At 34.9% G+C, this 26759-nt stretch overlaps 1 protein-coding gene and 1 long non-coding RNA gene across 2 annotated transcripts; both read left to right on the plus strand.

Moving 5' to 3' along the window:
• The first annotated feature begins 441 nt into the window (after positions 1-441).
• Positions 442-7197, plus strand: LOC129265272 (uncharacterized). The gene is made up of 3 exons (XR_010294183.1): positions 442-623; positions 3382-3950; positions 4964-7197. It is a non-coding gene; the product is annotated as an uncharacterized LOC129265272 (long non-coding RNA).
• An 8506-nt stretch (positions 7198-15703) lies between these two features.
• Positions 15704-25660, plus strand: LOC129264539 (TNF receptor-associated factor 3-like). Its single transcript, XM_064101472.1, has 6 exons — positions 15704-15799; positions 16240-16290; positions 17451-17684; positions 18453-18672; positions 19844-20187; positions 21896-25660. The coding sequence occupies exons 1-6, from the start codon at positions 15704-15706 to the stop codon at positions 22121-22123; spliced, it is 1173 nt and encodes a 390-aa protein (XP_063957542.1). The 3' UTR covers positions 22124-25660.
• Positions 25661-26759: the final 1099 nt, after the last annotated feature.

A 26759-nucleotide genomic window follows, 5' to 3' on the forward strand; every position in this document is an offset into this window, starting at 1 on the left:
TACACTGTTATTCCTTTATTATACAATTGTATATACATGATTAGCAAAATTTCATTTACGAAAGTTGGTTTTTTCTTTGTTTTTTCTTTTTTTTAATAATAGTTTTGAATTTGATAATCCCTCTGCGCTGATGAGTGAGTCGCATAATTCAACTCCATGTAACTCTATATGTAGCTTGTAATATAGACGCATGGTAGTGAGCAAATGTCAAATCTAGTGGATTTTTTTAAATCATATGATGATTACAGATATATCTTTCGTAGATTTGATATTTGTTTATATTTTTGACTATTTAATCCCAAATTCTACATAATTGGTAGTTTGCAAACTTTTTTTGTCATCTCTAATTCTACATAATTTTATGTTACAATATGTAACGCCTGGCATTAGACTAAAAATCTTTGGAAATCCCCGTTTCTATTCATAGCACACGATCACGACACACGAGTAGTATACCGCGAGAGAATATATGCATTGCATTGAATTGGGCATTGTAACAGAAGATACTCTAGCATGTCACGGCAAATATTTCAGTACTAATCTACTTTTCATCATCATCATTATAATTTATATGTACAGCAACGGGTAAAACTATTTTGTGTAGAAAGTTTCATATTATTTTGGTAAGTTTAGACTACTAAATCAACATATTTAGACACGAAACACGGTTCTTGCAAAGACCCTTTCGTGCAATCGGCCCCTTTTACAACTAGTTTTAGCTCTGCAACTGTGCAACTGTGCAATCTGAATCTGATCATGATTCATGGCTTCATGCTGGTTCATTATTTTTAGCGGCTCTATAAACGTAACGATAACGTAAGCCTGTGATCCTAACATTTTTTTGACATAGGCTAGTCCTAGACAGCTGGCAGCCGTCTGTTTCGAGGAGTTTAAAAAAAAAAAATAATTTTTTAATTTCTCCTCGTACACAGACGGCTCGCTATCGTGCAGCTACCATTAGGGGACTTACAATGCAAAATCCCCCCCGTCAGGGCTCTTCAATTTTTGTCTTTAATGAATCAAACTTTTGAAAATTAACACGTCTGAAATGCAAATTAATATTCCCTCTTGGCATTAATTGCCAAAAAACAGGGAAAAATCAAGTTAAAACCAAAGGAACAAAAACAGTGACTTACCTCGGGTGTCGCGCAACTTCACCTCCCTGTTTTATCCGAACTTATATACATTATGGCCATTGAGTCCCCTGTACAGATCGCGCTAGAACTTCGGTCTCTGTATTTGGTGAGTGAAGCCAACGGAGTTCAGCTAAACCAACATAACAGAGACCGAAGCTTTTGGTCTAGGCTAGTCCTAGAGTGCTAGACTGTTGTGATTCTGGCAAAATTTGGCTCATGACTAACCCAGAGAGCTCCCGCCCGCACAGCGGGCAGGAGCCCAGAAGCTTACCGTGTATTTGACCATATTCAGCGGACTAGGGTGATTTATGGTCTAAATATTTCTCCAAATGAATTGTGAAAACAGAAAGTATACAATTACCACGATTATATGGATGAAGGTCTAACGAGTGGCAGTTTCCTGACATCTGGGCACAGACTGGAACCTAAAAAAACCGAAAAGTTCTGTCCTCTACCCCAGTCTCGATCGGCCATTTTGTTACGATTTTTAACAAAAATGGCCGATCGAAACGGGGGTAGAAGGAGAGAACTTTTCGTTTTTTTGAGGTTCCAGTCTGTGCCCAGATGTCAGGAAACTGCCACTTGTTAGACCTTCATCCATATAATCGTGGTAATTCATTGTATACTTTCTGTTTTCACAATTCATTTGGAGAAATATTTAGACCATAAATCACCCTAGTCCGCTGAATATGGTCAAATACACGGTAAGCTTCTGAGCTCCCGCCCGCGCAGCGGGCGGGAGCTCTCTGGGTTAGCTCATGACATGTTTTGCCATGTTTGCAGTCTGTTGTGTTGTACTGTTAGTCATTAATCATGTTAATAATACTGCATGATGTAACTTAACTATATGTAGCTTTATTTGCAAACACAAGACAAGCAGGGCATTTCAAGGTCAAGGACGGGTTAGCAAATAAGATCTAGAATCTAGATCAGAGGCAGTGTCTAGGCATAGGAACAATAAGAATTGATTTTACCAGAGAAAAAATGGGATAACAAAGAAATTAAGTAAGATTTATCAAAGTTTTATTGACCAGACCCAAATTCCGTACACCGCTGTGAAACCTCATTCGTAGGATGAGTGGTTCATACCAAGAAATTGGATAGGAAACCCGCTTCAGAACAAATTTCCGCCGTCAAATCGTGCCCGAGCTCGCAGTGGAAGTAGTGAGACAATCTTATGCATGGTGACATAGAACTGATTTGGAAGAGTCAAAATATTTTGCCAGCGCGACAAGAATCGGCCATAAAATTAGTGTATGTAGCGGGTGGTCAGTCCTAAAAGAAGGGTGCGAGTGCGAATGAGTAAATGTGAAATTGTCGCATTTGTTGGTCGCAGATATATAAACGCATAGAATCTGAGTCGTCGATCTAAACATGGTATTCTGATCTGCTCAATTTTTTGCACAAATGAGACGAAAACAAGGTACTGAATAAATATTTTCGTAGATATGATGCTAAGAAAATTAGGTGGTCGATAAGGGGTAGGTCCAACCAAACGGATTAGAGACTCACCATTTAGAGATGAGTCTCTCCATATTGGGAATGAGGAGACTGATTTTCTTTCCTTACATTTGTTCGAAAGCCCAATGGTTTACCCTAGGGTGGTTTATGGAAATTTGATTTGATTTTAAAGCAGATTCTTGAAATATTACTTCCTCATTCATTACAAAAATTTGATCATATTCCACACAAAATAATTTGCTTTTAATATTGAGATTTGGGGGGAAATTACCTTGATAGTTGGTATTTCAGAAAGCCAGTATTTCTTTTATCCCCTTGCAAATCAAGTCTTTCATGTTGGAAAAAAAGTCTCTAAATACCAGCTGTGTGAAGGTGGGCCTCCTGTTATTTCTCGGTCGACTGAATAAATGAAAACAAAAGTTTTTCAAAACCAGATTGAGAATTATGTTACCAGAGAGTATTAAAATGAGCCACTTATTTTATTTGCCAAATAGTGGGCAAATTAGGATGTTGGATTTTTCTGTTCATCAAATTTTTCTGTAGTTGAAATTAAAGTCAACAGAAGGTCTAACATCTCCAAAATTATGAGGGAAGATAATAAGAGATCCATGAAGAATAATTCAATATACTGATCGTTTTAACTCAATGTTTCACTTTTTGTTGTCTGATTCATACAGTATAACAACAATGAATTTTGAATGCTTACTAAATTTTCCTTTGTTTTCCTATTTTTCCAGTTTATATAATGTGTTTCCCTATTTCTTGTGTCTTTTCTCAAAACCAGTAATGTTGGACATAAATATCTTCCTGGACTGCCACCTGGATTATCCAAGGACGGTTCTAGTAGCAAGAAACATCAATATTATAAGAGAAAATGCAATTTAAAGATGGAGCGACTCCAATAGACATTAAACCTATACATTTTGAATGTTTAATTATCAACTTAACAATTCTGACTTTCATAATCCCAAGTGCATTCAATCTAAAGTCACACTTAAATCATCAAGTTCAACCTAAACGCACTTCTACATTTCATTTCAAAATCAATAAGTCAAGACAGGGATTTTTATCAAGCAGCATGGCAGAGAAGGGAAGCGAGGTTATCCCCAGCATCAAAAGCTTGCAGAGTGACACCGGAGAATCAGAAGCTCAACCTGGTTCAGTTGGATCGTTTCAAGGGGCATCACCACCTCCATCATATCTGGAATTGCCAGGATACCCCCGAACTATCTTTAAAAATGCCCCATCAGACAATTATCTTTGTGGAATTTGCAACCAGGTAGCACGGTGGCCAGTACAGACAGACTGTGCATGTGGATTATTTTGTCATGGATGTTTACAAAGATATATAGGGTGAGTGGATTTTAATGTTAAGTGTGTCTTGGTACTTCTGTTTCTTCAGGTTTCAAAGATGTCTGCTTAAAGGGATGCTCCGGGCTGAAGATATTTGTATCTCAATAAATAGAGTGAAATTGACAGAGCAAAATGTTGAAAATTTGATCAAAATTGGATAACAAATAACAAAGTTATTGAATTTTTAAAGATTTGCATTATTCCGGTGAAACTGTTCTAGGCAAGTCTTCATAAATATTCATTAGGTGGGCAGTGGGCTGATGATGTCATATCCCCACTGGATCTTTTGTATTTTTATTATATGAAATAAGATTTATTAAAAAAAAATTACCAAGAACTAAAACAATTGGATTGACAGCTGATTAAGTGCATTAGTTATTTCTTGCTGCAACTTATTTCATCATAATGGAGACACATTTACACATTTATGAAAAAATGAAACAATTATGATTTCATGTAAGAACATAAAAAAAAGGAAAGTAGGGGTGTGATATCAGCCCACCTAATGAATATTCATGAAAATATGCCTAAAACTGTTTTACGGGAATAATGCAAATCTTTAAAATTGAATAAATTCGTTATTTGATATCCGATTTTGATGAAATTTTCAGCATTTTGTTCTTTGTTAATCTATTTATTTAGATATAAATATCTTCAGCCTGGAGTATCCCTTTAACAAAACATCCTTTTTTATCAGTAAATATTGGGATTGTTGCAGTTTTATCAACACTGTTGTCTTTAGGTGAACTTAAAACAAAGTATGTTCAATAAGATATTGAAAATCTGCTGAGAAAAAAAAAATGAAAAATTGTACCCCCAAATTAAAATGCACTTTATCATACACCAAACTACTCTAGGTATGAACAAAAAGGATTTTCCATTCCTTCTCTCAAAAGATAAAAAAAGCTTAATTTGAAAATGTCATGGAATTTGTGTATAAGTATTGTACAGCATCTTAATGAAGAATAATAATTAAGGATGTTTTTGTCACCCCATTTTTGTTTGTTTTTCAGTGATGAAACAGGAACACTCGAGTGTCCCAGATGTCAAGAGACATTTCCAGTTAATGAGATACAGAGAGACAAAGTTGCCCATAAAAAATTACTGAAGTTAGATATAGAATGCCCTCATGGGTGTGGAACGGAGATGCTATTAAGAGACTTGGACAAGCATGAAGAAGAATGTCAATTTGTGATAATAGAGTGCATTAATAAACAACAAGGATGCAAAGCACTTATTAAGAGGATTGATCTAGTAAACCACCTAGAAAAGCAATGTGACTTTCGGAAAGTATCTTGTCAACACTGTAGGAATCAGTTTCTCGCTCGAGAGTTAGAGGTGAGTGCATGGAGTCTACCCTACATTTATTTTCTTATTAGCAAATGATCGTTATGCTTGGCAGTTTTTTGTTGTTATTGCAGCAGGGTTTGTCAAATCATTTATTTCAGTCAGCATTTTATATGTACCTCTTTGGTTGCTGAGTCATGGGTCAAGATGATGCTCCCTGCTTCCACTTTCTGCCTTGAGTATCCTCCTCATTCAGATCAACCTTACCACTTTCCTTCTTCACCATATCTTTCCATGTAATCTTTGGTCTGACTTCCCTTTCCTTTTCCTCCTATGTCATCCACTTCCAGATCCCATGCTCGTTTTACAGGTTCATCAATCATCATGCTTCCTCCTCAAGGGTTTGTTGAAATCATGTTGATTTAAATTACCTTGATTTTGAGCTCATCCGGCCCTTATGCCGTGGCGTGGCGTCCGTCGTCCGTCCACAATTTCAAAATGATTCTTCTTCGCCGTTTCAAGTCCGATTTCAATTCTGTTTGCTTTATATGATAGCACTAGGTGGGGGATTCAAAACTTCTACACAGAATTTTGAAATTCATTAAATATGCTAATATATGCGCATTTTTCAAAATTCACAAAAAATGCTTCTTTATTTGTTGACCAATTTTGAATTTTTTGCTTCCATCTGGGAGAGCTTCATGAGGTTTACCAAACTTCTACACAGAATTTTGAAATTTTGACTAGAACAATTTTTATGCTAATTTATGTGAAATTAATTTATGCATATTCTAAAAAATTCACATAAAATGCTTCTTCTGTATTTGTTGACTGATTTTGATTTTTACTTCCATCTGGTAGAGCTTCATAAGGTTCACCAAACTTCCACACACAATTTTTAAATTTGTAGTAGAAAATTATTTATGCTAATTTGTGCGAAATTCATAAATCACAGAAAATGCCTCTTCTTTATTTGTTGACTGAATTTCAAAATGCTTCTTCTTCGTCACTTCAAGTCTGATTTCAATTCTGTTTGCTTTATATGATAGCATTAGGTGGGGGATTCAAAATTTCTACACATAATTTTGAAACTCATTAAATATGCTAATTTATGCATATTTTTAAAAATTCACATAAAATGCTTCTTTAATTGTTGACCGTTTTTGATTTTTTTTCTTCCATCTGGTAGAACTTCATGAGGTTCACCAAACTTTTACACAGAATTTGGAAATTTTCAGTAGAAAATTATTTATGCTAATTTATGCGAAATTTATTCATAAATCACAAAAAATGCCTCTTCTTCTTTATTTGTTGACCAATTTTGATTTTTTTTCTTCCATCTGGTAGAGCTGCATGAGGTTCACCAAACTTGTACACAAAATTTTGAAATTTTGTCTAGAAAATTATTTATGCTAATTATGCAAAATTTATTCATAAATCACAAAAAAAAAGTTTGTCTTCTTCATTTGTTGATCAATTTCAATTTTGTTTGCTTTATATGATAGCATTAGGTGGGGGATTAAAAATTTCTACACAGAATTTTGAAACTCATTAAATATGCTAATTTATGCATATTTTTAATGCTTCTTCTTTAATTGTTGACCGTTTTTTTTTTTTTTCTTCCATCTGGTAGAACTTCACGAGGTTCACCAAACTTTTACACAGAATTTTGAAATTTTCAGTAGAAAATTATTTATGCTTAATTTATATGAAATTTATTCATAGATCACAAAAAATGCTTCTATGTTATTTTTTCATTAATTTCGATTCTATATCCTCAATTTATGTCACCAATATAATTCACTACAGTGTCAACTGGGCTGAAATTAAAATTGTGTTAAATTTCGTTGCGAGATGCCGGATGAGCTCCACATCATTGATGTGCTAGTTTAAGGATAAAGAAGTTCTTAATACACTAGTGTTTGTGCATCTACAGCATTTTCAGTTATTCAAATCCACTAAAAAACATCTGAAAAAAAAACTGTAAGTTAAATATCAGGGTTTTTGTCTCGCCTGCATAGCAGAGCGAGACTATACATGTAGGCGCCACTTTTCCGACGGCGGCGGTGTCGTTAACATCAAATCTTAACCGAAGGTTGAGTTTTTGAAATGTCATCATAACTTACAAAGTATATGGGCCTAGTTCATGAAACTTGTACATAATGATTATCAAGTATTACTGAACATTCTGTAATAGTTTGATGTCACATGACCAAGGTCAAAGGTCAATTAGGGTCAATGAACTTGACCATGTTGTGGTAATCAATATCAAAATCTTAACCAAAGGTTAAGTTTTTGAAATGTCATTACTTACAAAGTATGTGGGCCTAGTTCATGAAACTTGGACATAATGGCCCGTATTCTGAAGTCGGGTTTAAGTTAAACTCAGGTTTAAAGTTGTGGTTTAAGTATGGGAAGCCAAAAGTATCAAATTTGTTATTAAGTTGTATGTTTCATATGTTTACTGTGCTCTTTCCTGATTCATCGATGGTGAAGCCAATAATATTTTTATACTTCCTAGACAATTATGAATGATTTGAGAGCCAAATGAGCTGAATTATGATATCTCTATTGTTAGTGATTTATGTAACAATTGGCTCGCCATACTTAAACCACAACTTTAAACCTGAGTTTAAGTTACACCCGACTTTAGAATACGGGCCATTGGTTATAAAGTATTACTGAACACTCTGCCCGAGTTTTAGGTCACATGACCAAGGTCAAAGGTCATTTAGTGTCAATGAACTTTGGCCAAATTGGGGGTATTTGTTAATTTCCATCATAACTTAAAAGTTTATGGATCTGGTTCATGAAACTTTGACGTACTTTGTAAGGGTAATCAAGTATTACGGAAATCCTGCCTGAGTTTAGGTCACATGACCAAGGTCAAAGGTCATTTAGGGTCAATGAACTTAGACCATGTTGGGGGACCCAATATAAAAATCTTAACCAAGGTTAAGTTTTTGAAATGTCATCATAACTTAGAAGGTATATGGACCTAGTTCATAAAACTTAGACATAAGGGTAATAGTGTATCACTGAAGGTCCTGCCTGAGTTTCAGGTCACATGATTAAGGTCAAAGGTCACATACGGTCAATGAACTTTGGCCATGTTGGGGTTATTTGAGGAATCGTCATCATAACTTTAAAAAAAGTTTGTGGATCTAGTTCATGAAACTTGGACATGAGAGCAACCATGTATCCCTGAATATCATGTGCGAGTTTCGGGTCACATGACCAAGGTCAAATGTCATTTAGAGTCAACAAACTGGTAATGTTGGGGGTATTTGTGGAATTGTCATCATACATCAAGTTTATGGATCTAGTTCATGAAACTTGAACATAAGAGCAGCAATGTGTCCCTTAATACCCTGTGCATGTTTTAGGAACATGGCCAAGATCAAAGGTCATTTAAAGGTCAATGAACTCTGGCCGTGTTGGGAGTATGTGTTGAATTGGCATCATAACTTAAAAAGTTTATGGATAGAAGTACATGTACTGTATGTAGCTCATAAGGGTAATCAAGTATGAATGATTGTTTTGCACATGTCTTGGGTCACATAATCATGGTCAATGGTCATTTTGGGTCTATGGACATAATATTTTATCATCATATTAGTGTTTTCTTCTGTGAATATTTATTCATTAGCTGTTTTCAAAGGCAGCACTGCTGCTATATCGAATTGCATATTGCAGATGAGACTGCCAGAGGTGTTTCACTTGTTTAATTATCATACTTGTAACTCTGAAAGTATATGGATATAGTTCATGAAACCTGGACATAAGAGTAATCAAGCATCAGTGAATATTCTGCGTGAGTTTCAGGTTACATGACCAAGGTCAATGAGCTTTGGCCTTGTTGGGGGGTATTTGTTAAATTGCCATCATAACTTCAAAATTTTATGATCTAGTTCATGAAATGTGGACATAAGGGTAATCAAGTATCACTGATCATCTTGCACAAGTCTTTGGTCACATGATCAAGGTCAAATGTCATTTAGGATCATTGAACATGGTATTTTTTTCATCATATGAATGGTGTTTTTGTGAATGATTATTCTATAGTCGTTTTCAAAGTCAGCACTGCTGCTATATTGAATTGCGTAATGCAGGCGAGACTGCCAGAGGCACTCCACTTGTTTTTAATTAAAGGTTATCTGTAGTATAGCTACAGTAAATTATCTGTTTGTGGCTGCCCGCCTGGTGGTCTATCATATTCCTATTAAGTGATAATTTGATAGGCCCAGAGTTCATGTAAGTAGGTGAAATTTGACGACTGGTTCATTCTGCTGAATGGAGCAGTGTAAATATACACGAGCAATGTTCGTGACCAAGGTCTACATGTATGTTCATTGAACTACAGCAATTTAGTTGAATGTGCTTGCACTGTGCATGCATCGACACAAAAAGAAGTGCATTGGCTTAATTGTTCTTTGAGGATGTTTGTTTGTATGGTCCAGTGATTGTGCTCAATTACACTTCCAAAGACTGTACATGTAATTAGTCAAAGTATGTCTTCATTTTGGTAGCCTTTGGCCAATTTCATTTGTAAAACAGCGAATTGGTTCACATGATAAGCTGCACTTCATTTTTATTTGCTCTTTGAGGTCAACTCTTTGAAAACTCTCCTCAGCTTGTCTGATCCAGTTTGGGGCATTGTTAAATCACATCTGACAGCGTATTCTGTCATAGGGGATTCCCCCTTACACGTCCATGCGTGACTACACATTTGGAACTCTGTACATGTATGGCTTGTAGTTGCTGTATTTATGATGAAACGAGAGCCTGATGAATGCAATGACTGATTGGTTTAAATATGCATATTTGGTCATTAATAAGAATAGAATGTGATATATAAGCACACTAATTTTTGTTGTAGATTTCTGTCTAGCCTGTCAGTGAACAATGAGCATTTATATTAGGCAGACTGTTGAGAGAAGTGGGAAATTGGGAATATAATTTCTTTTAAAAGTTTTCCATTTGCAAAATATGAATTTATATGTCTTTGTAAACAAATTCTAAAACATTGTTCATCCCTTTTCCCCTTCATATAATGTATAAATAGTGATTTTTTTTTACTATGGTCCTAATTAAGAATAATTAGAGTAACCACCGTTTGTACGTAGACAAAATGATTTCTACAATGTATCCTTTTTAGATTGATGGAACTGGATATGCCTAGTTAGAATAAATATTTGAGAACTGCCACCCCAAAACCAACAATAAGTCAACCAAAATGAATATTGAGATTTTCATTGAGCTTGAAAATTCATTCCCTAAGCTTTAAAATGATGATATGTTAAAATTGACCAACAATAACCATACTTGATTGAATGCAGAGGAAATTCAGCAAGAGCTTTAAAAAAAATAAGGAGAAAACAAGGTTTGAAGTTTGGGGTTCACTCAAGCATGAAATGTGCTTACTGTGTAATCTCAGTGAAACTTCCAAGCAGTCCGAAAAAGTAATGTCCAAGAAACTCTTGTATCTTTTTTTAAATTCAATTCACGACTTCAAAATTTCACATTATGAAGAAGAAGAATTGTTCTTCAGATAAGCTATTTTTTTTGGGGGGGGGGGGGGGTTTGGAGACTAAATGACTATTTTGGCTATTTACAGAGAACCTTACCTGGAGACTTATTGGTGGTTTTGGGGTGGTAGGTCACATTTTAAATTCCTTTATCAAAATTTATGAATCCGTCTGCTGCAGTATATAAATGGGAATATCATTTTCAGGTTGTATTCTCATTTCTCAATATTGTTTTTTATAGATCTGAAAAGGACGTAAAGAAAGAAAAAAAAGTTTTCTGATTTTGTAATACAGCAATTGCTAGAACAACATCAGAACATGGATCTGAATAAAATCAGGGGTTAAAAGGACTGACTAAAGTTAACCTTCCCTGAAGGGTCAATAATACGAATTATACTTAAGTATCATTTAACATTCAAAGATTACAAAAAGGTTAGTGGTCATTGGATTTTTTTTTTTCAGCCACTAGAAATTAAATTTGGCATCTTGCGCTCTCTCTCGGTAATGTTCTTATTCTTATCATTTTATTATTATGAGGAATGGATTAATATTTGTTGACCCCAGACTTCTTGAAAACTAAAAAAAGCATTGAAAAATATGGAAAAGAGACATTCTTATGGGGAAAGCAAACTTGGTGTATCAGTGAGAAATACATTACCCAATCCAGCTTAGCCTCAAGCAACTGTCAGGACAGGGGGGAAATATCTAGATAATGATAAGACAATTTCTAGTTGTATTAAATGACGTATGCTGGTAAATAATCTTGTATTCTCTTATTTGTATCTCAATGCTGTCATATTTCCCCTGAAAACAGATGATATTAATGTTCCAAAACCAATTTATCTGGAGGTAGAACTTTTCCTTTAAAGAAGAAGAAGCAAAAAGAAACCCAAACAAGTTTGTATGAATGAATGAATGAATATCTTTCTGACTTCATACAGACCCATACAGACTGTGCACTCAAATGCAGAATTCATCAGGGATATGATACATGTATGCTCTGATCATAAGCTTTCGTTTTCATTCAGCATGGGAAGTACAAATATTGCACAGCATTGTAATACAGCATTGATTGATCTCCTTTCATTCTTATACATGTAGATTAAAATTCATCATAAATATACATTCTCCATCGAACACCGGAGGTGATGACGTACATGTACAATCACTAGCGTACCTACGGGGGGGGGGGGGGGGGGGGGGGGCACTCTGCCCCCCCCTGACGAGCCACAACCCATACAAAATACATATCACTGCCCCCCCTGACCAGCTTGAAAGACCTTTTATGCCCCCCTGACGAGCTTGAAGACCTTTTTTTTTTTTTTTTGCTTGTCAATTTTTTTTCTGGTATAATAATCTTTATTTTTGATTGAAGACCTTTTTTTTTTTTTTTTTTTTTTTTGCTTGTCAATTTTTTTGGCGGCCGATTTTGCCCCCCCCCTGTGGAAAATCCTAGGTACGCCACTGTGTACAATAGAATTTGCAATGAGAGGTACATGTATAATACATAGTCACAAAATATACAGTAAATCTAAAAGTATTTTAGACAGAATTATTCAAGAAATTTGGAATGGAATTTTGATTTGTATGTTATCTTCCAACATTAAAGGACTACTCATGGCTGAAAATGATATGATTTGAACAGATAAAGCTTACAAAATATTAAAAATTAATTAAAATAGCACAAGGACTATTCAAGTTGTGAAATTAAAAAAATTTTGCATTATTTCAGTGAAACAGGTCTATGCGAGTTTTCATCAATATGTAAATATCAAGCGGATGATGTCATATCCCCTAAATTCAAATTTTGTCAACCAAGATTTTTTTTTAAACGGAGTGACAATAAGTTAAAGATGTAAGATAATAATTGCTGCAACATATTTTGTTATTTAAAGGGAAACATTTTATACACACATGAAGACATGAACTACATGTAATTAGAATTTATGATGTCATGTATTTACATATAAATTAAAAGAAAAATGAAAGTTGGGACATAACATCTTCAGCCCATCTATTGAATATTCATGATGGTATGTATGTAACTGTTTTCAATTTCATAAAATATTTCTAAACATTAAATAACAATGATGTTTGTTTTTATGAAACTTTCAGCATTTTGTTATAAAGTGAATATTACTCTATCATTTAATAATTTGGATACAATTTTGAACCCAGATATTACCTTTTAGTTACGGGTATATATTCAGTAACAAGGAAATTCACTTTAAAATAATGTTTTCATATTTTGAAGATGTGGTTTTGTGGTTATGCATGTATAGCCAGCAATATGGATCAGTATTATGTTTGCCTACCATTCCTCTTCCCATTTCATTTCCCTTTAATTTTGGTTTATTTCTTCCTCTTTTCATTTTCCTTATTGCTCTTTTTTCTTGTCTTCTATCTCTTTTTACTTTGTTTTATTTCTTTGGTTCTCTTTTTTTAAACTTTATTAACCATGATTTTTTTCATGAAAATTTTGAAACATCCATCCAATGTAATTATTGTAATAACAAGAAAAAATCTAATTTTTCATAAAGATTCTATCAAACGTAATTCAATTTCAAAATCTATATTTCCTTGTGTATTCAAATACAAATGCCCTTCACTTATAAGGTCATCACAATGTGGCTGTGCTGCAAATATGTCATTTTTATCATTGAATAAATGGGTGTTTACTAAATCAGCTATTGGAATAATAGGTAGAAAAAAAATAGAGCGTGGAAATGATGGGATTCACTAAAAGCAATGCTTGTTAATTGTGCATGCATCCCCCTTGAAAATATAAAAATAATTGGGTACAACATACGATACATGCGTATATAATTAGACAGAAAAAAGAGGAAGAAATTAAAATGGAGATCGGACTGAGGTTCAGCCACGCAAGGTCGTATTTTGAAACATAGATTATTGGGGGAATTTCCCTGAAAGGGGACACAGAATGGGTGTGATGAGTACACACAGGAATTGTGAATGCAAGCACATTCATGTGATTTGATATAATAAGACATTGCGATAGAACAAGAAGGTATTGCGTATGTATTACTATTCTATGAATACAGGATACATATAGTGGTATCTTTTAGTCTGAAACCTTTATGAACATAAACTTGGTTATGGATTCCAAGATTAATTGATTGAAATTGGCTAACCTTATTAAAGGTTAGCGTTGGTATTCAGTGTAGGGAAGTAGGCCTATATTTGTAAAATATTACAGAAAAGAGTGGTATTTCCAAGGTAGTAGATATTCATATGATTCTTGAAGATAACTCTCACTGCAAAAATTGCCATTCAGTTATCATTTGCAACATTTTTTTTTAAATTTTCGAATTATTTCAAAAATTTCAATGCATGTCTTAATACAAGACATAGTTTTGAACTGATGGTATATTTCATAAATTTGTTGTACAAGTTTAATCCTTTTCTCCATTTTTGAGAAAACAAATTACATGTAGGCCTATCCACTTTCTGGTTAAGTCTGATATCATATTGGAAGAGTGCAGTATATTGATCAACTTCCTCACTAAAGGGAGATTCCCTAAGTTCAGTGATCAAAAGTTTTGTGTACATGTAGCTTCCTTTAATATGGGGGGGGGGGGGGGGGGTCGGTGTTCTCTTTGGAATGTGGCCTTGCAAATGGAGTATACTGTAATAGCCAAAATGAAATACAACTTTACCCATTACACTTAGTTATGAATAATGCACAATATAAAATGGTCTATTTTTATGTGAATTTCCATGAGGAAAATCCTAAATTTTATGCTGGAATGTGCTCTATATTAAAGAGCCAGTATTATTGTTCTTGTTCTTTCTGCATACAGTGTAGGTATTACATGTGCAATTATGTAAACAGTACATTGTATGTCATGAATATTTTTGTCTGAAGGAAAGTCTTTATATATATACAGTGCGTATAAAAAAAAGTTTACACTTAGAAAAAATCCTGTAAAATTATACATTTGTAATATCCTGAAGATATTTCCACATTTCAACATTGGTACAGATCCATTTAAGCAAATGACAATATAACTGTCAAAAAATATTTCCGCTTGAGCGAGCACCACTTACTTTTGAAAAGTTAGTGAAAAATGATTTGCGCAGAACTTTGAAATAGTTATGCGAATAAAAGTAGACCTTAATCATGAAGAACACGTTTAATTTAGCTAGTAAATTGATTTGAAGACATCTTTTACCTTTTTAACCTGTTTCCTTGCCCAAAACACTTCGAAGAGTGCACTGTGCCCCATCCCACTCCCCCACACACTGAGGCCATCGTGACGATATTTGCTTTACACTGAGCTGTGATTTACATGAAATGGCTTAGGCTTGATTTTCATTTTGTTAATCATTGTCAAGCTTGGGAAAAGTGTGGAGAAACAAGTATTAAATGAAAAATGAAATGTAAACCCACTTTAAATGAAAAAATGGTGGAGATGTCTGATATAAACTTATGTTCAGATTCAGTTATGTCCTCAGATCCAGGTGGCACAAAAAGGTAAAGGTTGTGCTTACGAAGTGTTGAAATTTCAATATGGATGGCAAAATTGTTGCAAAATGCTTGAATGTATCTGTTTTATTTCAATTGACTAAAAGTGCAAGGGAAATGTATGAGAAATGTTTCGCAGGGTAAGTTTGATTTCGCCCTTTCCCCTTGACACAGCGTGAAAACGAGCATTTCTGCGCAAAAATGGACAGTGCTCACTCAAGTTTAACATTCTGTCAAAACTTTTACTTTCATTTGATAGATAAGACCCAAACCCAAGATTATATGTGAAAAATTACCCACATGTTGTATATTTTTTAATTCCCAGGGCTTTTTCAAAGTGTAAACTTTTTTTTGATACGCACTGTATCTATATATATATATATATATATATATACACATGTATATCTGAACGAATGAAGATATATATAGCAAAGTATGCGACTATATGCCATATGGCTGGTACTTGCTCCATCGTTCATCATACGACAGGCCTCTTGGAGAATGAAGAGGGTACCTGCATATTATCCCATAAGAGTGGTACATTAAAAGTAGTGACAAGAATTTATTCAGCATCACACACGTCTAGCTTAAAAAGAAATTGTAGTACAGTTATAATTCTATGTTTAAAAAATTATGAGTAATTCAATCTTAAAGTTAAGAAAATTTTGATCAGGGCCTGGATTGAAGGTTCATTTAAAATATATATCTTGAAGACACGCTCTTTAACTTCGTTTGTGTGGCGCTGTATACATTTATAAGCAAAATGATTTCTAAGTCATGCGGAGATCTGGTTGATCAAGTGGTTCAGATGACCCTTTAGAAGGAGATATTGTGTTTCATTTCTAAAATTGAAAGCAAAATTTCTTATTCAACTTTTAGTATGATCTTGCCATATTTATTAGCTTTTTGTTATACTGCATAAAAAGTCACAGTAATAAATTAAGATCATTATGATAAAAATTACACTGTACCTCTTTTCACCTTGCAGGAACATGAAAAGGATTGTGCATTTACAGAGTCTGTAACAAAAGTATTAATGGTAAGTGTAATCAGTCTGTTACACTAAATTTTTTTTTTACCAGCATATTATTTAGGACAGGGGCGGATCCAGGATTTTCCAAGGGGGGGGTGCACATTTTTCAGAGGAAAAATTTGACAAAAAAAAAAAAAGGTTTTTAACCAAAAATTAAAAATTAAGAGGATTTCGTCCCATAAAAATTTAAACAAGCAAAAAAAAAAGAAAGAATAAAATTCATCACTTTAATAAGGGGTGCACACTTCTGTTTCAATGGCAGTTTTACATTACAAGTTTTCATTTTGCTTCTCAAAAGGAGGGGGCATGAACCGGCTGTGCCCCCCCCCCCCCCTGGATCCGCCAGTGATTTAGAATTGTATATAAGCCTACAAAACGTTGGTTTCTAGCCATCCAAGGAATCCAAGACCCAAGGAGAGAAGTATGAATCGATTTGCAAGTTGAAATCAATTGCAAATAAAGTTTCCTGCAATACCCCCTGAGAGCATTCTGATTTTGGGTTTAATTCAAACTGGTCTCTAAAGTGGCTTAACAACAAATAAGCAATGGTAAGAATTAATTTAACACTATTCATAACCGTCTGGGAGTATAATAGTTTTTTCCCCATTAAATGATATTATATTGTGAGGATAGAGCACAGTAACGTATATGATAACAACAGAAATGTTAATAAATGCGCACGTATCCACCTCGATAGGTGCTTGGGGTTGCTCCTCTTTTACCATGTCTAAGCTCTGCTACTGATTTCAGTGCTCACAGCTTTTGTGAGGAATTACTTCCTTCAGGTACCCATTTACCTCACCTGGGTTGAGTGCAACACATTGTGGATAGATTTCTTGCTGTAGGAAATCATGACATGGCTGGGATTCAAACCCGCAACCCTTTGTTTCAAAGTCCGAAGATTAATCCACTGGGCTTTTCATAATTTTAGAACAGAGATAGACCATGGGCTTAGTGGACTTAAGATTACAGCTTCTTTCGTTTCAAACATATTGAATATCATCTATTTAATACCACCTAGATAGTGCTAGGTTAGATATAAAGATGATTAGACTGTGGTATTACTTAATTTGAAATCATTTTAAAACTGATTCCAACTGCTCCATTTAATGTGAACCCTTTTGAGTTTGGTCACACTGATTCTCATGGCCTCTTATGCTCTCCAGGACAAAGGCGCAGATGAAGAAACGGAAGCCGCAACAGGAAAACTAGTCACTCATGACCTTATGAAGACAGTGGCAATCAAACTTGAAGCCAAGATTGCTGAAGTCAGGAGAATGATGACTGAAATTGAGAATCAGGGAAAAGTCCTCAAGAGTTTGTTTGAGGATAGTAGGGTGTCCATTAATAGGAACCAGGATGCATTAGTTGATGTTGATAAGTCCGTTAAGCAACTACAGGTACGTATGTCTATACATTATTATTCTGCACTGTAAAAATGCTGCTTAAATTTGTTAGCATGTTGTTTAAATCCGTCACTCTAACAAGTATTATTGAAACTTTAAAGTCTTAAACAAGTTGTTTAAAAAGTTTGTATAATTTCAAAAAGGTGTCAACAAATTGTTTAAAACTATTAACAATTACACTGACGGGCTTAAACAATATGCTAAAAATTTAAACAGCAATTTTACATTGTGTAGTAATCAGATTTTTCTCCTGATATTGATTGATTGGAATATTTATAAGATTCAGCATATGCATTCTTCTTTAGTCTATTTAAACAATTCAATGTTTTGCTATTGCCTAACATAATGCCGTATCTTCCTCAAATCTAGTCCTAGCACTTTGATGAAATAAAGTTTAGAATCATATGTCATTTACGGTGTCAATTTTTAGATAGCATCATGTTATCATATTGTACTTGTTTATGGTAGTGGTGTTTTTTATGTTATTGTTTTTAACATCATTACCATTGTCTTCATCATTACTAACAATTTCATCAATATCATCACCACCACCACCATCATAATCATCATCATCATCAACAACAACAATAATGCAATGCAATGTCATAATTGCAATGTCATCATCATCATCATCATAATCAACAGCAATGTCATCATCGTCATCATCATTCTCCTCATTCTCATCACCAACAGTGTTATCATCATCATCATTGTCAAGAATATTTCTTTATCTCCTCCTCCTCCTCCTCAACTTTCTCCTAGAAAATGGTGCTAACAAAATTAAGCAAACTGCCAGACATGGAGCGGAGCATTGGGGCCAGTTTATCTCGGACAGAGTTTGAGACCCACAAAGATTCTATCCATGAGATGAGAGATGATGTAGATCGTCAAAATACCAGACTCAGCACACTGGAAGAACAAAGTAAAAGTGGAGTGCTTGGATCCACTGAGGGAATACCTAAACATCTCAAGGATAAAATAGGTTTGTTATTACTTCATGTTGTCAGGAAGAAAGTATGTTTTCTTCAATGTTCAAAGCTCGGTCACCAGCAATTGTGTTTTGTTTTATAGGAAATCAATGTTTCAAAGTCCCATAACACAAAGGTTAGCGATTGATCGTACGCTTGATTTTCAGGATTGATTGTACATTGTAGTCAATGGAATCAATCATAGAAAAATGTTCTACGATCATTGCTAAGCTTTATGTTACCGGCCCTGTATCTAATACCCCATTTTCAGTATACTTTTTTAAACTGGTTACCCTTAAACCAGTTTAAGAAGCCAGTTTGGAAGATCACTTTGCTAGCGTTCGCTTCACCATCTCCTAAAATGGTTTTCAGAAACACTTCATGTAGAGCAGTCTACAGGAATGCTCCCCATGGGGTCAAATGTTTTTCATGAAATTTGAAATCACAGGCATTCCCCACACACTGAGGAGTAGCGTGCTCAAAATGTTTGAAGTTCGCTTCCCGAATCAAGGTTGTTTCCTCATCCATACTTCAACTAGTTAAACAAGGCAAAGCAATCTTGAAAACCACATTGTGGGATGGTTTTCCAAACTGGGTTGGAAGATAGCTTCCAAGACCGCTTTAAGCGTTCCCATTACACGTTAAACTAGTTTCCACTAATCTGGTTGCCAGTAAATTAGTTTTAGGACTGTAATGAGAACGGGGCCTAAGAATGTTTAAACTGGACCGTATCAGATAAATTGATTGTTTTTATGTAAACTGTATAAAACTGATAAGATTTGCCTATACACCAAGTTATCTTTTTTGTTTTCCCCCCTTTCAATGAATACAACAGCTACCAGGATGATCGTATCCTAAAGATACGGTATTATGATATGAACATTTTATTGTGAAATGTATACTTGTGTTTTTTATTATTATTTTTATTAGTTTTTTTGTTTATCAACTGGAATATGTGAAGAATGTGATAAATACTTTTTATTTATCTTTTTTTTAAATGCCATTTATTATTATATCTTATACCAGTTTTCAGGCTTTTCAAGCTGTATAATACTGCACAAAACATATGCAGCTTTTAATGCACTTTGTTTGGCCTTTTCTCATTCATGCCCAGTGAGTAAAATTGACTGGCATCCCTGGATCTACAAGAACTAGTTATCATATCCCTTTCCCAATCTCTTTCAGCAAATAATACAGATAGGGTGCAGTACTTTGATGAACAGATCAGCATGTACTCGATGCGTCTTGCCGAGCATGAGCTCCGGTTTCAGTTCCAGGAGACTGCTAGCTACGACGGCACACTCATCTGGAAGATCAAGGAGTTTGCCCGTCGGAAACGGGATGCTGACAATGGAAAGACCCTAAGCCTATACAGCCAGCCCTTCTACACCAGTCGCTTTGGATACAAGATGTGTGCCAGGATATATTTAAATGGTGACGGTATTGGGAAGGGTACCCATGTATCTCTCTTCTTTGTTGTTATGAAGGGTGACTATGATGCTTTGATACCCTGGCCGTTTAGTCAGAAGGTGAGTCTCTACAAAAACCAAGGGATGGAACTCTTAAATGCACTTATCTTACTCGTTTAAACATAATGGCCCGTATTCTGAAGTCTTGTTTAACCTAAGCCATGGTTTAACACCGTTAAACTCATGGGAAGCCAAACATGTCAAAAATTTAATTGACATTTATTTCATCTTTATTGGCTCTTTCCTCTTGTTTTAATAATGGAGAGAACTATTTCAGAGTAGTTATTCCCAGTCAGTTCAGAATAATTTGAGTGTGAAATAAGTTGACAAAATGAACTTGTACTGTTAGAGATACCTGTCAAAATTTGCTATCCGCAGTTAAACCACAACTTTAGAACAGAGTTTGAATCAGACCTGAGTTCAGAATACAGGCCAACATGTTTATTCCATGGGATCTGCTGGTGTGATTTACCAACTTTTAAAGGAACCCTGATATTATAAAGACAAGTTGTCTTCCTTTTCAGTTGTTAAAAGAATTAAGAGTAACTAATGCATTTGTCATAAAAAAGCTGCCCTAGAGATATTATTGTCCATCTTATTCTGGGGCAATTGTAGCTTTAGAGAATATCCAAGAATGAGACAATTACTTTACCATATATGAGGAAACAGCTTGTGCCATCCAATCGGGTTATCACATCTGGGTCCTGTAACACAAAGGTTAGCGATTGATCGTACGCTTGACCTTTACGATTGATTGTACATTGTAGTCAATGGAATCAATCATAGAAAAATGTTCTACGATCATTGTTAAGTTTTGTGTTACAGGCCCCTGGTTGGGCAATCGCGTAACCTGACCATTTGAGAAAAGGGTCCTTAAACCCGACCATTCCAGAATTTGGCTATAACTTTCACAAAACATCGGGTAAATTGGACCCGACCTTTCGGGAATTTATGGGGCCCTATTCTCGATTGGTTTTGTGATTGCCCCACCCGACGCGATAACCCGATGTTATGTTACAAGCCGAGGAAACTTGTGAATTATTCAGTACATTTCGTAACATTTGTTTTTTTTTTAACATTTTCCCACCATGGGTTTATAAACGGTATCAAACTTCCTGTGAAAGCAGATGAAGATGTCAGTTTCAATATCTGCAGACAGTGACCCATATTCTGAAGTTCAGGGGAACATTTCATAAAATTCCTTTTTATCCTGCAGTTTCCATAGTAACAGTACTTCTTAGCCAATCAAAATCAATGAAAGTTGCCAGATCTGACAACTTGTCAGATTGCAAATGTTGATAAAATGCTCCTCAGTATAAGTTAGACCATGGTCTTACTCTGTGTTAAAAATATGGGGAGACTATTAAAAATGTATAAAAAAAATTGTAAACATTGTATGATTACTGTACCTTTTCCTCATGCTTTAATGAAGAGAAAAACTGTATAAGCTATTATTTCCATGCAATTATGAATAGTTTGAGTGATAAATGAACGTATGAATCGACCAATTTTGTTAAGAGATTTGTTTTGCAACTAACTATCAATAGTTCAACCACAATTTTAGACCAGAGTTTAGCTTAAACTCACGTTCAGAATATGGGCCAGTTTGTCTAGCATGCTTATATTATGCTTATATTAATACATCTCTATGAACTACACTTTACATGTATATCAGTGTATATCAGTGATGGCTGTCACAGGCAATCATTTACCACCAAAAAGAATGAAGGCAGTTTAGTTGAATCATGTTGATGATTCTCTTTCTCAGGTGACATTAATGCTGTTAGACCAAGAGACCGGTAGGCGTCATCTATCTGATTCCTTCAGACCGGACCCAACGTCGACAAGCTTCCAACGTCCCTCTACCAACATGAATATTGCCTCAGGATGTCCCTTATTCGTCTCTCAATCGGTCCTCAAAGATCCAGCCTATGTCAAGGAGGATACCATTTTCATCAAGGTTGTCGTGGATACAACTGATCTCTACGGCCCTTAAACGCTCCTCCCGGCATGGACCCACCACCGACCTCTATTTAAAGACCCCTTCACACTTGGAGCAACGAAGCTCAGCCAGCAAATTCAACAGTGTTTAGTCTTCAAGCGTAATGTAGTATGACGCATCATGTTATGACTTGTGGCATCATGATAAAATGACTATGTTGACTTGAATTCGTAAGTGCGATCTTGGGGTAATTATACGAATGAAAATGTGTGTCATGCATATTTCTTCCTGCAAGTCTGGTGAAGTCTCTCACCATGTCTGACCACAATGAAACAGAATATCTGCTGAGGCTTTGTTGCTTGTGAATATCCCTTAGAGTCTTCTAGTTACTGCTCATAGTACTGCTCACAGTCATGCGACATGACGAATACATCAAATGATGAAAGCAAAGTAAATGCAGTGTAAAGAAAATCAAGGCAAGGCAATACGTATAGCTTAGAAAGTGATAGAACCGAAGTGCTAGAAAAAAAAACTGCATCAGTGAGCCCCTAGCCTGGAATCCACATAGGACTAGGGATTTGTGACAACTTTTCAGTTAGATATTCTTGCTATGTGTAAAAGACAAGAGATAATCAGCTAGAGTGAATAATTTGTGGCCCACTGCCATACTGCCTGCACACGTACTTAAAGACATCAATGAAGTGTTTACATTTGTAAAATGTATATTTAGTAGATGTATGATGGATGTCTTCACATCAGCCGTAAAAATATTTCTACCGTACTTGAGATCTCTGGATCACTAGAAGAGATGTTTTATCCCCCCTGGTCTAAATTTGCGGATATGAATAAGAAATGCAGGTAAGAAAGTAAAGTTAAATATACATGTATATGTCCACAGTTTGAGCTAGAATAAAATGATTGTTTAATTCACCATAGAATTGCACCTACAATCGTTGAAAATTGAAAAACTCTCTCTAGTTAAGCAAGGGTGCCACAGCCACTGGCTGTAAGTATACGGTCACCATAAAATTACTGTCAGTTACCATGGCATTTCTTTAAATTTGCCACTCTCTACCCATATATAAAATGGTTACTCTTGGGAAAGAAATCCTTTGCCTATCAGAGCGGAGTTGATGTAGGAGCATTAGTATTTTGCTTGGTGAGTTATTAGAAATAAATATAACATTTTTAACTAGCAGAAAGTGCAGATCTATAATAATGTTAATATATTCATAGTGAGGCGGTTTATATAAGCTATTTCATTTCCCCCTTATTTCTGGAAAGTCACAATCTAGTGATGAATGAAATTAACATTTTAACACATGTAACTACTAATCTCTAGTATTTTATTTTTGAAGAAGGTAAAGTATCTTTTTTTGTAGATATTATGAATGAATTTATGGGTAATAATGAGACAGACTTGGGATGAGAGATCAGATGTATATTGGTTCCCTGCAACTCAATAAGGAAAATAAACACTGACAAAGATTTTGAAAATCACAACATCCAGCGGCAGTTGATAGTAATTGAATTTACGAAGAAATTTAAAAGAAATATTTCCTTTAAGCTTTGCCATCCAGATCAGACTTTATATAGACAAAGACAAAAGCTGCAACCTCCTCCTAGATTATAGGCTACTCCCATTATACAAATAGCGAATAGGCATGAGTGCGATGGTGCGAGATTTCGCATGAGGTGAAAGAAAGATGCTCTATTCAACGAGGCGAGAGCCGAGTTGAATAGAGCGTCTCTTTCTTTCACTGAATGCGAAATCTCGCACCATTGCACGAATAAGAATATTCGCTATTTGTGTTGTACAACGCCTCGGAATTTAGCGAAAATATTTTTAAAAAACAAGAGTATTCCCTGCAGTAATCTACGAAAAGGGAGCAAAAATATTGAAAGCGAAAAGTGAAATCCCACAAGCGCACATATCCTTGGGCAGCATTGCGCATTTAGCCAGCAGGCTTATACGCGTATTTCACCTTCATTTTTACTGAGCGCAATTAATTAAATCGTATTGTGATGTCACCTCCTAAGGCCGTGCAACGGTACATTTTGGATGGTACGTCTTGTGTGCAACGGTACGAATGTTTGACATTCAGCCTCCCATTTGCTCGCGTACAACAAGCTAAGTAGGCGTTGTACAATAATGATTATTGAACAATGTTAACATACCTTCAGCCAAGACCAACAAATAAATCTGGTGCAATGGAGATTGACTAGCCTTTACCAGAGACCTTGGTTAATTAGATAATGGTGATGGGGATAATGTTTTCTTTTATTACCCTTTCTTTATATTAAGCCAATAACTTCTATGAGAGCTCATATACCATCAACCCAATGTTGCCTATTCTTTGAAGTTTTAATATCTTGATATTCCAGCATTATTTTTATTTCATGCCTCCATACATACATAGATTGAAAATCTCTAAAATAATGTCGACAATGAGATGGATGTCTGCCTTGTTTGATATAATGATTTGCTCTTGATGTGCAATGTATTATATATTTTTTTGCATTTACTTATCAGCTTTGGTTTAGTATTTTTACATCCTGCCTTGCAAAGTCTTCCAATGTAAACCAAAACGCTTCAGCATTTCAAAAATAGAAAAGTGAATATAATTTTTTTTCTTATTTTGATGACCTAATCCCCTGACTTAACAAATTACACTTTGCATAAATTTGCTTTAAAAATTCCCACGACTTTTCAACAAAATTATGATGCACTTACATTGCATTGATTATATCTTTGAGTGGCTCCCCCCCCCCCCCCAAATGATCTATCAAAATAGCCTGGCCAGGTAGTTGCTTTGATACCACCGTCGTCTAGCTTTCCTGGATTGTTTAAACTGATTTATTATTTGTTTGAACTTTGGAGTAGTTTGTAGGGTTGATTATTTAGATAAAGATGTCAAAAGTATAAAAGAGGGCATGTCACCAGAAGAGTAATGTAAAACTATTTGAAGGTAAAACAAAAGGTTTTTAAAAACAAATATAAAAATGTGTATTATTGAACTTTTCTAGATGAGCAAATGAAACTCCTTTTGTTCTATTGCAGTGTTTCTAGCTGTACAGCAAATGGTATTTCACCAATGAAAGGAAACAGAGAAATAGAATTATGAATGATGTTTTATGTTTGAATTCAGATACTATTTCTGCAACTCTATAGAAAATATCAGGTCATGATTAAGTATAGTCGTGCATTTCAAGGAATTGGAAATTGGTTTCAGATTTGGCAAATCCCCTCAAAAGTGAATGTCACTATTCCAAATTATTACTACCAAAGTTTATGCCCTTTTAAAGGCAGTTATGATATGGAGGATATCAGGTAAAATTTGGCATTTTACATGGAAACTTATTTTGACTGAGTGTCTGATCAAGATGACAAATCTGAGTGTGGTTTACTTTAAGATATAAAGACACTTTTCAAGCAAGGAATTGTCTAAAGATTTCCAGATACAATCTTTGTAGCTTTCTGATATGCAATTACTCGATTCATTAGATGATTGCTCTAAGGGCATTTTTAAAGAAATATAAAATCATCACCAAGAGTGGGCACTACATACCTAATAAATCTGAAATTGAATTAAAAACAAAATATAATTGTTTTAAAAAAAGTAATAAAATGCTCACTACACATTTGTACCATTTGAAAGTAAGATGGTACTCAAGTATAATTCACATTATTTACCTTTTACCGAAGACATAGATGGGCTTTAAGCTTTATCATATACTGGTAGAAGCATTTAAGCATGTAATTGTATACCTTATTTTAAATACATTTGTCCAGATAGGAGTAGACTAAGTTCATTTTATTTTATCCTTATATAACATTTCATTTTTAAATTTCTGTGTATAACTATTACTAAAATATAGTGTAATTACATTAGATTTGATTAATGAACATTAATGTTATTTGAACAGGGTGTCCCTCATACAGGAAACTTGAGTTAAATACAATTACTCTGTGAATTCCAAATCAATATTTTAACTCTTATTTCAACTTGGAATGTTCTTATATTTGTCAATTTCTCTTTCTATTCGACATGATTAGCAGATAATGCATGTCAAGTTTTTTGTGCATGTATATTATTTAATGAAATTGTTACACATGATTATTTTTGAAAATGTACGTCAATTGATCGTTCTATGGAAGGAGAATGTATAACCAGACAAGCTTGTCTTGTCATTTTTAAAGAAAATTTATGAAAATTTGTTTGATCAGTTCTAAATTGTGTTGTGAAATTTGTCCAGGGTTGGCCGAAATGGGAAATACTGGTGGTAGATAGCGGTGAATACTGCCTCTATAATTTCTTTCTGGAAAATTGAAAAATATTTGGAAATGCAAGGCAGTACTTTGAAATATACCTCTAAGAATATGTTCAGGTATTGCCCATGTGTTTCTCAAGTATATTTTAGCATTTTCCTGTACATCTTAAGGCCACTGCACACCTTGCGACCCGACTGGTCTGCGACTGAGTGAAGGGAAATGTGATGTCACAGCTCTTGTCAGCTTGAGAGTCGCAGACCGGTCAAAGACAAATCGCAAGGGAAATCGTAAGGATTTGACATGTCGAATCCTTCCAACTGGATCGCAAGCTCAATCCAACTTCCAGCCAATCAGACAGCAGAGTCCCGACGTGTACATGATATGCAACGCACATACGCAGTAGTAAGCATAATTTTC

Source organism: Lytechinus pictus, chromosome 7, assembly GCF_037042905.1.
Source record: "Lytechinus pictus isolate F3 Inbred chromosome 7, Lp3.0, whole genome shotgun sequence".
Classification (NCBI taxonomy): Eukaryota; Metazoa; Echinodermata; class Echinoidea; order Temnopleuroida; family Toxopneustidae; genus Lytechinus; species Lytechinus pictus.